Below are 13,115 nucleotides of genomic sequence, written 5' to 3'. Positions count from 1 at the left end.
CGACGTCTCCCTTCACTCACTTTTCTTTTGTCCGTTCCCCAGGGAGGAGGTCACATGTAGATCCTTGTAATCGGTTCCCTCTTTCCAACCTACTCTCCCTCTACCCTCCCAGTATCGCCACTCACATCCCTGGTCTGAAGGTATCATCCACCCTGGATTCCCTGTGCCTCCAACTCCTATCTGCACCAGTGTACATCCTCTGCTCTCTCCAGACTTGCAAGGTAGAATTCAGATCATGATAGTTGGGGGGCAGGGGGGTGGAGGAAGCATTTAGGAACTGGAGGAAAGCTGTATTCTTCATTGATGCTACATTGCACCCTCACTGACTCATCTCCTCCCCTAGACCCTTTTGCAAGGGGATCTCCAGTGGCCGACAAATGGGCTTTGGGTCTCCACTCTGCACTTCCCCCTTCATTCACTATAGTAAGATTTTTTTTTTCTGATGATGCCTTATACCTGATCCCTTTGACACCTTGTGATCGCACAGGCTGGTGTGCTTCTTCCATGTGGGCTTTGTTGCTTCTGAGCTAGATGGCCGCTTGTTTACCTTCAAGCCTTTAAGACCCCAGACGCTATACCTTTTGTTAGCGGGGCACCATCGCTTTCTTCACCACATTAGCTTATGCACCCATTTGTCCTCAGCGATCATATCCTGGAGGTGTGCAGCCAATGATATGATTTTTGTTCTTTCATGCCTGATAATTGATCCCTTCGGCACCTCGTGATCACACAGGCTAGTGTGTACTTCCACGTGGGCTTTGTTACTTCTGAGATAGATGGCTGCTTGCTTACCCTCAAGCTTTTAAGGCCCCAACAGACGTTATATCTTTTGATAGCTGGGCACCATCAGCTCTCTTCACCACATTTGCTTATTCACCCAATTTGTCTTCAGCAGTTGTGTTGGGAAGGTGAGCATCACAGAATGCCAATTTAATAGAAGAGAGTATTCTTGTATTGAGGAAGTACTTGAGTGGAGGCCCAGTGTCTTTCTGCTACCTTAATACTAAATCTATAACTATAGCTGATTATTAAGACACTATCCTGATGGGGAAGCTGCTTATAAATTTTCAAAATGGTTGGGTTGTGTCAGCTAATAATTTACTGTTTTGTCTCCTTGGTCACATTTTTTCCACTTCTCCCCTAGTTAGTGTTCAACCCATTTCTCTACCTCTTCCTGTGAAATGTATGTTCTAGGATTAGCATCCATGTCTGCTTTGTTTGTCTCTTGTGTCTTTGTTGTAGAGGGTCTGGGTAGACTGTTTTCCTAGTCTGCCATCTTGTTGGAAGTCTAATTTGTCTATTTTTATGTTAAGTTATTTCTGTATTTTGAAGTTCTTTTCTTAGGAGCACACATAATTAAGTACAACATACCTAAATGTGTTATGTCCTTTCAAATTGATCCTTTACAAAATGTCTCTCTTTAGGCAAGAAACAGGCCACACCAGACATCTGTGCTCCAATATTCATCATGACCTAGTTTACAATTGCAAAGAATTGGAAACAACCTAAATTTACATCAGTGGATGAATGGATTAAAAAGCCCATACATAAATGCAGTGGAGTACTACAGATATCTAAAAAGCAGTGATGAACACATGAAGCATATTATTTCATGGGAAGAGTTGGAAGAAATTATGCTTAGCAAAGTAAGTCAAGCATAAAAGGACAAGTACAACAAGAATCCACTGAGGTCACCTTAAAAACCAAAAGGGGAAAAGTTACTAAATGTATAAATTCCCAGGGCAAGGTCCATGCACTCTAGCAGGGGTCAGACCCAAACTAGGGATACATATAGCAACCAAGTAAAAAGGAGAGGGAAGGGGAACTCAAATAAAATAAATAAATAGATAGAAAGACAGACAGATAGATGATAGATAGATAGATAACAGAGGACATGAGTAGGGGGTAAGAGGGACAGAGCACTAACCCATTCATGGGAGGGTTTTATTTATGTCTCCACAGCAAAGGGAGAGAGGGACCAGACCTCAACCTTGTGGGCTATGACTTGAAGGCAACATACTGGCATGAAGCAGTGAAATGGCAGAGAGGTCTGCAGGGCTGACCCCAATCTCAGCTACATGATCCCCTCCCCAGAAGAATGCACTACAGGGGACAGGACTGAAGATACAGCATGGGGAGAGGGGTGGGTCTGCTCATAGCACATGGGAGCAAAATAAGAGGGAAGAAGAGAGAGAGTGGACTGAATCCTGGCCCACCAAGCCCCAAAGACAATATTCCTGCTCAGAGAAGTCAAGTCACAGAGAGAACTATAGGGTTGGCACCACCACAAGACAGGGTGTCTCCTTACTGACTCAGAGACTTATGGGGGGCAACACTGGAGACACAGTGCAGGAATTGTGCTCCATCTGAACCTCCCTCCCCCCTCTGGGGTGAAAATGAAGGGGGTGCAACAGAGCAGCGATGGAAGCAAAGCAGTGAAGTCCTTGAGTTATCTCAAAAATAGACTTCTGGGACCGAGCTTGGCACCTCATCAGACTTGATCAGAGAACACTCATAAAGGTCAACAGATAGACCTAGAAATATTTATAGGCTTTAATTTTTTTCGTGTCTATCTGTATAAGATAGACAGGATAAATAATCATGAGAAGAAAACAATGGACTGACAGTTCGGGGGGGGGGTCATGGGCGAGGGGGAGGTGGGGAAAAGAAACTGGTTGGAAGCCATTAAACCCAGGGACAAGGGAACAAGTGATTTAAAATTAATGGCAAGGAGGGCATAGAATGCCTGTTGGGGGTTGATCAAGTACAATCTAGCCTAGTGAATGAAGGGGGAACTGCAGAGGGGAGACCCAAAGTCCATTTGGCGGCCACTGGAAATCCCCTTGCAGAGGGGTCTAGGGGAGATGAGTCAGTCAGGGTGCAATGTAGCACCAATGAAGACCACAGCTTTCCTCCAGTTCCTAAATGCTTCCTCCCCTCCAATTATCATGATTCGAATTCTACCTTGCAAGTCTGGATAGAGCAGAGGCTGTACACTGGTGCAGATAGGAGTTGGAGGCACAGGGAATCCAGGGCGGATGATACCTTCAGGACCAGGGGTGTGAGGGGCAATACTGGGAGGGTAGAGGGTGAGTGGGTTGTAAAGAGGGAACTGATTACAAGGATCTACAGGTGACCTCCTCCCCGGAAAATGATGAGGGCAAAGAATGTACAGATGTCCTTTGCACAATTGATGTACGTATGGATTGTGATAAGAGTTGTATGAGTCCCTAATAAAATGTTTTTTAAAAACTCTAGCCTAGAGGAATTACTGAAAGCCAAATGAAGGTCGAACATAATAATAGGACAAAAGGAAAGGAAAAGGAAATACAGGAAAGAACTAGGAGGCAAAGGACATTTATAGAGATATAATTATAGGCACACAAATGTGCAAATATATTTACACATAATGATAGGGACATAGATCTATGTACATCTATTTATATGCTACATATTAAGATAGGAGACAGACTTTGGGCATATACTCAAGTACTCCCTCGACACAAGAATACTTTGTTCTAATATCGTGGCATTCTGTGCTGCTCGCCTTCCCAGACACCATCCCCGAAGACAAATGGCTTCATATGCAAATGTGGTGAAGAAAGCTGATGGTGTCTGACTATTAAAAGATATAGTGTCTGGGGTCTTAGAGGCTTGAAGGAAAACAAGTGGCCATCTAGATGGGAAGCAACAAAGCCCACATGGAAGAAGCATGTATGATCATGAAGTGTCATCGACAGGATCAGGCATGAGAAAACCCAAAGCAATCATATCAATGTGAACAATGGGTGATGGTGGAGTGGAGACTCAAAGCCCATTTGTAGACAATTGGACATCCCCTTAAAGAAGGGTCACAAGGAAGGGACAAGCCAGTCAGGATGCAGTAGAGCACCAATGAAACATAAACATTCCTCTACCTCTTTAATACTCGCCCCACCCCCCACACACACTATCATGATCCAAGTTCTACCTTACAAATTTGGCTGGACCAGAGCATGCACATTGGTACAGATAAGAGCTCTCAACACACTGAATCCAGGACAGACAAACTCAGGAACGATACTGGAAATAGTGATACTATGAGGTAGGGGCAAGGTGGCGGGGAGAAAGGGAGAACGATTGCAAAGATCAATGTATAACACTCCAACACTGCCCACAGGTGACGAACAACAAAAACATGGGTGAAGGGAGACAGAGGACTGTAAGATGTGAAAACAATAATTTGTAATTTATTAAGGGTGCATGAGGGTGGGAGGGTGGGGTGTGTGGGGAGTGGGGGAAGCGTAATTATGCGGAGCTCATATCGAGGGCTCAAGTAGAAAGAAAATGTTCCAAAAAGGATGAAGGCAACATATGTACAAATGTGCTTGATACAATGGATTTATGGATTGTTATAAGAGCTTTAAAGCCTCTATTAAAATGATTTAAAAAAGAAATATCTCTAAAGTTTATAATCTTGGAGAAAGATGAGAATTTCTGCTCCCATGAAGATTTACACTCTCACAGACCCTATACCGGGTCATGATGAGTCAGAATGGTCTTTGTGGCAGAGGAATTGGGTCCAAGGTTGCATCATTACATGCTACACAATGTAAGAAAATCTCAACCTATAATTCCTTTCCCCCCCTATCCTTTATTTTTCATAGATTTTACTTGTACATATGTGATAAACTCATTATTTGTTCAAATATTATTTATCATCAAGAAGATTTAAAATTAGAAGAAAAAACCCACAACCTTTTAAATTCTCATAGGTGCCTGCTGTCCTCTACATTTATATTTTCCTTCTTAGTAAACAGCCTTTAAACTTTTTGGCAGTATAGATCTGCTGGTGGGAAATTCAATGAACTCTTTTATCATATTAAATCATCTTTATTTCATTTGGAATAGAATTACAAGCTGATTTTTTTCTTTAACCATTTAAAGGAATTTGGTAAATCTCTTAGCTTGCATAGTTAGGAAAGTAAAGTCTGTCATTCTCTGTTTGTCTTTACATAATGGATATTGTTACTCCCTCAGGTTGCTTTCAAATATTTCTCATTCTCACTGCTTTTTAAAACAATTTGATTTTCTTGTATCTGGTATTTTCTTTGCTTCTACTCCTTGAAGTCTATTGAGCCCCATGAAGCGATGGGTTTATAATTTTCATTCCATCTCAATAAAACTTGTTTTAGTCATTGTTTCAATCTTTTCCTCCACCCCATCATCACTCCCCTCTATTTCTGGGATGGTAATTACACCACGCATGCTGCACTGCTTGCTGAGCCGCAGTGGGGCTGTGGGTTACACCACTGACAATCTTGGAAACCCACAGCATGCCACAGGTTGCGTTCTCATCGGCAATTTAGACTAATTAGTAGGTGCACAAGAGGAGATTGAGATGCTGAGAAAATGCATCCCGACAAGGACTGCTTCATTCTTTCTAGACATTCATCTTTTTTGAAGCTGAAATCAGATTTAGAGCTGATTGAGACCCATCATTTCCTGAGAACTCTTGTGTATTGTAAAGTATTCTCACGCTCTGTCCAGTAGGAATACAAACTGTCTCCCACCTTATTGTACATTTTCCAAATTTCTGGCCTTCTGGTTTTGGTGCTTCTTTCTCTGCGTCCTGTAGTTCCGTCTCACGTACACAAATCCACGCACAACCAAAGACTGACAGGGACTCTCTTGTGGCGATCTCTGGAGATTTCTCTCTGTGCCCTTCTCACCATTTATCTACACAGCCTTATACTTTGACCTCTCCAAACTCTGGTTTTACTTTCCTAAAATCATTAAGTTTCCAGCTTCTCTGGGGCACTTCCTTCCAAGACTGTTCCCTGAAACCTGCACCGTAGCCACCTCGAAGGCGCTGGCACGATCATAAGAACGTCCCTTGTTTCATGTCTAAAAGACTTTGCTTTATGTATTTGTTTGGTTCTGTCATTAAGGCTCATCTCAGACTCAGCAAATGACTAACGTGTGCAAAGTTATGTGTTCAAAATATATGGAAGGCCTCAGTATTTGTTGATTATTACATGCATGAATAAAATAAATCTTTATTCTATCTCTATCCCCACAAAACTCTACTGGATAACAGTGTCGATTCTGGAGTTCGATACTATGAGCTAAAATCTTGTCTCTACCACAAAATAGCTGTGCAAATATTCCCTGTGGCTCAGTGTCCACATGTCCACAGTTATGTGTGCAGTACTTTCTCTCACATAGGGCTTCTGTGAGGACTTGATGAGAAAATGAAGTGCTTAAAATAGCACATAAGTACTCCAAATATATTAGCTATTATGTACAGAAGCTCATTTAATTTTTGGTTCACTGATTCATAAATTGCAATTCAATCGTATTCCCAAACTTCAACTCCTTCATGTTACCATAAGAAAATTTCCAGGAGGTGACAGATGTGAAAATGATGCTTTTTATTATAATCACATAAAATTAAATCAACTACACAAAATTTCCCAAATGCATTGGTGAATTAAAGCTTCCAACTCTTACAAATTTTATACATATACCTATGCATTTATAAATACATACATATGTAAAAGATATATATTTTCTTCTAAAATAAAGTGTCCAAATCTTAATCTATAGGGGGCATAACAGGGTGAAAGAAAACGTCATGTCAGTTATATAGTATACTTCTACAATACAAAATCTGTTTTACAAACATGTTTCCAGTATCATGAACTTTAACCAACTTTTCTGTATTCTCCTAATTGGATTAATTTACCCCAAATATTGAAGTCATGTGGTCAAGTCAATAAATCAGAGGCTTATTTTTCTGTCTGTGCCTGACACACAAGTTGGCCCTCCAGTGAAGGGATAGTTAAACTTCATTGTTATTTCTTGTTTTTTCAGCCTACCAAGATGGCAAGTAGAGAGAAAGGAATATGCATGTCTAACTCTAGACCCTCTACTGGGTTTTATATTGAGCAACTCTCTGGGGTGTGAATATCAGACATGGATATCTCCTACTTGCCCTCAATGCTGTATAAATTTACGGTCACTCTAGAAGGACCAAAGCTATTCCTCTCATAACAAATTCTTCACACAATCACCTTCACTTATTGCATGTGTAGCTTTTAAATAGCTGAAAAAGCTTCAAGCCATTTCTTGCACTAAATCTCAAAAATAACCAAACTCCCTGCCATTTCTTCAATTCTACACACTGTGACCCTTTAAGATCATAAGGTAGAACTGCCCCTTTGGGTTTCCAAACTATAAATATTTATAAGTAGAAAGCCTCATCTATCTCCCAGGGAGCAGCTGGTGGTTTCAAACTGCGGACCATGAGGTTAGCAGAGCAACAAGTAACCTGCTACGCCACCAGGACTTCTGACTTGCACTAAAGTATGGCTGAATAAAAACGGCATGCACTGGTGCCAATTACCTACGATTTTGACGTAAAGTACATTTAGGAATGGATCTTTTCTGTTACTCAGACTGTCTCTATAGTTAGGGTTTGGTGAAAGATTGCTAATGCTTTTTTATCACCATGAGATTAATGAGAAACTGTCTAGCAGTATCTGAACTGAGAGATCTTGCTGCCTGTTATAATTAAGTAATGTTTGAATCACAGAAGTAGCTCAACCTGAACTCTATTACAAAGGAAATATTTGAACACATTTGGGTTTAAGATCATTTGAAAATCCTCACTTCAAATCATAACAAGTCTTTATTTCCTGCTCTGATAACTAAGTGTCCTGTGTTTTTACTGTATTGTGTGTTATCCTAGACTTTTAAGGTAATCATTTGTAATCTCTGATGAAATGGAGTCTAAAAATGACTATCTCTGAAAGGACTGAAACTTAAGCAAGGTGAAGATGCTTAAACACAGCTGAATGTGAACCCAACCAAATTAGAAATGCATATTCAAACTGCATTATAGTCTCTCTATTCAAACAGGAAAGAGGAAAAGTGTCACTTTAAGACTTCCCAATACATGAGAGGCTGGGAAGGGGAGGATGCCCAAGCATTTCTCAGAATCAAAACAAGGAATGAAGTATTTCGTTTCATTCTGGGAAGGAAGGAATTAGGCGAGTGTTTCCAACTACTTAGCCTGCCTCTGGTGTAACTGAGCTGTATCTAACTACTGATTTTAGTGAGCATCTTGTTGATGGCCTGCTTGACGTGTGTGGTGGAGCTGCGTCTCCGCGTCTTGCCCTGGACCATCCTCCGGCGACGCACCTCCCTGCACAGCTCGTAGAACATCTCCATGATGTTTCCTTCCCCGGTGCAGGCAGAGCACTCGTAGAAAGCACATGCCAACTCTGTTGCCAGCTTCTCTCCTTCCTCTGTACTAACCTGCCGGGAGTGGTCCAAGTCTGCCTTGTTCCCAACCAAGATGAGAGTCACATTTTTGGGTTTTTTGATCTCATCTAGAATGTTCTTAAGCGGCAGCACTTCCTCAAAACTTCCTCGGTCGGTAATGTCATAGACCAGCACGAAGCCTTCCCCCCATCGCATGTGCCCTTCCCTCTGAATGGCGTCTTCCTGTGGGCAAAGAAAAATGACCGTCAAATGGTCTGGAAATAGCTGCCATCGGTAGGTTTGCTCTGAGTCAGCATCGATTTGATGGCAGTGAACTTTGCTACATTGATTCCTTCATTACTGCGCTATCAGTTGAAAGTGAATCCTCCACCCCTAATACAACGCATGAAGGGTAGTTAGATTTTATTGGTAGTCTGAGTGCATCTGTGCAGACAATTGCTCTGTAATGGAAACATCACTTACTCATATAAAGATTTTAATTTTCTGCTTCTATTTTTTCTTGACACATCATTAAATCTGATCACAAGATGCATAAAGAAACAATAGTCTTAGTTGAACATATTGCCTCAGATTTTTAATCACAGTTAATAAATGTACCAATTAGTCGCAGACAGATCATTCTTAATCTACCCTTTAGGGATCAGAATTAGTCACAGCTCAATGAAGTCCTTTTTTCTTAATTGTCGCTTTTCAGATTATAGACAATTAACCAGCAGAGGAAGAACAACAGTAAAGAATTATACAGGATGCCAAAAGTTAAAATGTGGTTTTTACCTTAACACTCTAAAAATGTTACCTACCCCCAAACACGGTACTCATTTGAAATAGTTCCCAAAGGTGTCGGGGATGGGGGAGAGGAGTGGGGAAGTAAAATCTTGCCTTTCCAGGCTCAAATGATCCTGGAGGCATATAATGTACTTCTCTAACGCCTCAGCTTTTACAAGAAGGATCTTTTTTTTGGTTAATAGTCCCTAAAGGAAGGAGGTGGGTGATGGGTAGGAAAAGTGGACCATTCGTTGCAAGAACATTCCTTGGATGAAATATGGAGGTCATCCTAGTGTCACATGTCCCTGAAAAGGAAGCAGCGATCTTGTTCCAGTGATCACGCCTAGCTTTCGGGATTAAACTGGTCCAGGAAGTGGATGCTTTGTAACCTCAAAACAAGTGTTATAGCAGTTATTTCACAAATAAGTTGTTTATTTCTATGACTCAGACTTTTAATGGGGTGTGTGTTGGTAAGATATTGAAAAATACTTCAGAAAAGATTTCTAGAATAAAGCATTCTGAAACAAGCAACATTAGCTGCACAGTCCTTGGGATGACGTGCTTCACTGTTCGGCTGACCACGGTGGTGGAAGGTAAATTTGGAACAGAATATGAGGGAGCCTTCAATGGCTTGTGGGGGAAATTCCGTTATCTTTTAATTATATTTTCCACAAAATTTGTGAAGCCCCCTTGCATATATACTGCATCTCTCAATGAATCATATTATATTTAGAGTCTGATAACTTTTCAGTAAAGCCATCTAAGCATTTCCAAAACATATTTTAAGATGGAAAACTTATCAATATTTTATTATCTCATAAAACATGGATGAGCAATTCTATTCTAGACAACATCATGTGAATATTATACTTTCAAACACCTCCTTATTCACATAATATAAAATAGATAGAAAACAAGAGGAAAGTCTTTTGGTATCACATAATTCCAAAGTTAATTGATAGGAACATGTCTTAATTTTGTTCATATTATATATGACTTATTTTTATTAGAGCTAAACACATTTTAGTCAAAGTATTTATTCACCTGTCCAGCAGTGTCGAGTATCTCCATGGAAACCACTTCATCATCAATAGTTGCTTGGTGTCGGTAGGTTGACTCTGGGGGGAGAGGGGCGGAGATAAAAAAGGATGATGTGTGATTTAATGTGATCCTTAACGTTTTTAAAAGAGGAAGTATGTGTGTTACGTAGCATAAGAGATTGTGCAATCGAGGAAAGAAAGACTACGTGTTCTGTTTTTATATTTTCAGAGTCCCTGGAATTAACAAATTCTAATTTGGAAGCTACTGGCTTTCATATTATAACATAGGAGATTTCTTTGCTTTTATCTTCCTGCATCATTTCCTATTAAGACTCCATTTTCTCCTCTGACAAGTTTAGCTCACTAGTGCACTCTTTCATGTAAAATGAGGTGATTTCCCCAAAACGCATTTTGCCCGTGTTGTTGTTAGGTACCTTTGAGATATTTCCAACTCATTACCACCTATGGACAACCCAACAAAAACCCTGCACCACCCTCACACTCCTTCCTATGGCTGAGCCCATTGTTGCAGCCAATGTCGTCACCCCTTCTTGTTGGGGGGTTTCCCACTTTGTGCTTTACCGACCGTGGTGTCTGCTCGAGAGACTGTCCCTCCTGGTGGCATGTCCAAAGTCGATGAGAGTCTCATCATCCTCCCTGCTAAAGGAGCAGTCTGACTGTTCGCCCAACACAAGGTTTCTTGGTTCTTCTAAAAGTCCACGATTTATTTAATATTCATTGCCAACACCATAATTCAAAGGCACCAACACTTCTTTGGTCTTCCTTGTTCACTGTTAGCCTTCACATGCTTATGAAACAACTGAAAATATTGTGGCTTGGGTCAAAGTAATATCTTTGCTTTTTTGCCAATTTGTTTGTTTGCTTAGCAGCAGCAGATTTTCCCAAGGCAATATGATGTCTGATTTCCCGACCACCGATTCCCATAAATTGGCTGTGGATCCATTTATTTTGATGGTGCTTATTGGTCCAGCTGGGTGGACTTTTGTTTCTTCTTTTGCATTGAGTTGTAACCTATACTGAAGGCTATATTCATTGATCTTCATCAGCAAATCTCTCAGGTCCTCCTTGACTTCAGCAAGCAGAGTTTTGTTATCTGCATATTAGAGGTTATTAATGAGTCTTCTAATCCTGATATAAGGTTCTCCCTCTTGTAGTTTATATTGTCAGATTGTTTGCCCAGCGTAAACACTGAATAAATATGATGATGAAAGGATACAACCCTATGAACACTTTTCCTGATTTTAAACCATGCAGCATCTTTATGCCTTGTATGACCAACTGCCTCTTGGTCTATGTACAGGTTCTGCATGAGCACAATGCAGTACTCTTGAATTCCCATTTTTCATACTAGCCATAGCTTGTTATGACCCACACAATCCAATGCCTTTGAATAGTTAATAAAGCACAGGTGTAACATCTTTTGCGTATTCTCTGCTTTCATCCATCTGTCATTAGCAATGATATCCCTCATCCCATGCCCTCTGTTGAATTCAGTTTGAATGCCGGGCATTGCACTGTCACTGAACTGCTAAAACTGGTTTGAATTAACTTCAGCAAAGACACAGTCTGGGTCAGCTGTATTTGGGATAAACAATATATGAATCTCTTCTCGCCAAGTGGACAGGTAGCAGTCTTCCAGTTCTTAGCATTGATAAGTGAGTGCTTCCACTTCAGCTTTTTGAATAATTTAAATTGGTATTCTATCAATTCCTGGAGCTTATTTTTTGCGAATGCCTTCAGTTTACCGTAATCTTCTTCTTTCGATACTATGGCATTTTTGATCATGCATGTGGACCAGTTCTTGACACAGCAGTGCTTCCGTTGTCATTCACTATTGGATCTCAAGGCTTGAAGCTCTTCTTCAGTCCTTTCAGCTTGAGACAAACTCTTTTCCTTTGGTTTCCAAGTTCCGGGTCTTTGTGCATTTAGCTATATAACTTTATTTTGCCATTTGAGCTTCCCTTTGAAATCTTCTGTTTGACACCTTTACTTCCGCTTTTCCTTGTTCTAAAGCAAGTTGTAGAATCTCTTCTGACATTCTTTTTGATCTAGTCTTTCTTTCCTGCTTTTTTTGTGATTATGGCAGTTACACAATCTGGAGTCAATTTGAGGATTAAGAGTGTAGGGGTGGAGTCTAGCCTGTCAATCAGGATACAGTCAATGAGGCCTCTGTGTGGGCATGGCCTTCTCCTGAGGATTCTGGGAACTCCTGTATTTCCTCCTGCAGGCCGGAGACACACACTTTCTCTCTGCTCACTCCCTGGGAGACATAGACACATGGAACTACACTTAGTACCCTGAGCTGGAGAAGCCATGTGGAGACCCCTGCCAGTGCTGAGATGCCTACAACACCACTGGATCCACAAGACTGCCCACCCACTGGCCTGTGATATTCCTGCAGTGGGCATCGTTGCATGTGTTTCGTGAGTCTGAAGAAGACTTTATAGATTGGTATCTGACATATGGACTAATACTGGACTTAGGGACTTGATTTGGACTGGGCTGGGATGTTTTCACAACATTCAACTGCTCTTGTATATAAAGCTCTTTCTTATACACATATGAGTGTCTATGGATTTGTTTCTTAGTCTACACAGACTAACACAGTGATCTTTACTTTCTTCATGTACGTTATTCTTGATGTCATCCCATAATTCATCTGGTCTTTAGTTATTAGTGTTTAATGTGCCAACTTATTCTTGAGATGTTGTCTAAGTTCAAGTGGAATATACTTAAGGTCATGCTTGGTCAGAGCCAATCATTGAGGTTGCGAAGATCAAGCTTTCCCATGGTGAGAGACAAGAAAAGGCTTCAGATAGAAGAAACTATACAATACCCAAGGGGGAAAGTTCCACATCTGGATCAGTACATTAAAATTTAAGATTAATGACAAAGAAAAATTTAAAGGAATCTGGACAAAAATCCATTTTGGAACACCAGTGTGGCCAGAATGCTCTTTCAAGGTGAGGATGGTGAGACACAAGTACTTTGGACATGGTATTAGGAGAGACCAATCGATAG

General features: G+C 40.8%; 1 protein-coding gene across 1 annotated transcript in view; it reads right to left on the bottom strand.

Annotated features, from left to right (window-relative positions):
- Positions 1 to 6,398: 6,398 nt before the first annotated feature.
- Positions 6,399 to 13,115, bottom strand: part of RERG (RAS like estrogen regulated growth inhibitor) — a 154,202-nt gene continuing 147,485 nt past the window's right edge. Inside the window, exons 4-5 of the mRNA XM_075552028.1 lie at positions 10,078 to 10,151; positions 6,399 to 8,490 (exon numbers count right to left, since the gene is read on the bottom strand). Of these exons, the coding sequence (XP_075408143.1) occupies positions 8,083 to 8,490; positions 10,078 to 10,151 (482 nt within the window). The 3' untranslated portion in view covers positions 6,399 to 8,082. The remainder of the gene's footprint in view (positions 8,491 to 10,077; positions 10,152 to 13,115) is intronic.

The sequence above is a fragment of the Tenrec ecaudatus genome, chromosome 6, assembly GCF_050624435.1.
Source record: "Tenrec ecaudatus isolate mTenEca1 chromosome 6, mTenEca1.hap1, whole genome shotgun sequence".
Lineage (NCBI taxonomy): Eukaryota > Metazoa > Chordata > Mammalia > Afrosoricida > Tenrecidae > Tenrec > Tenrec ecaudatus.
Note: the sequence above shows the minus strand (reverse complement) of the source record. Positions and strands in the feature narration are given on the sequence as shown.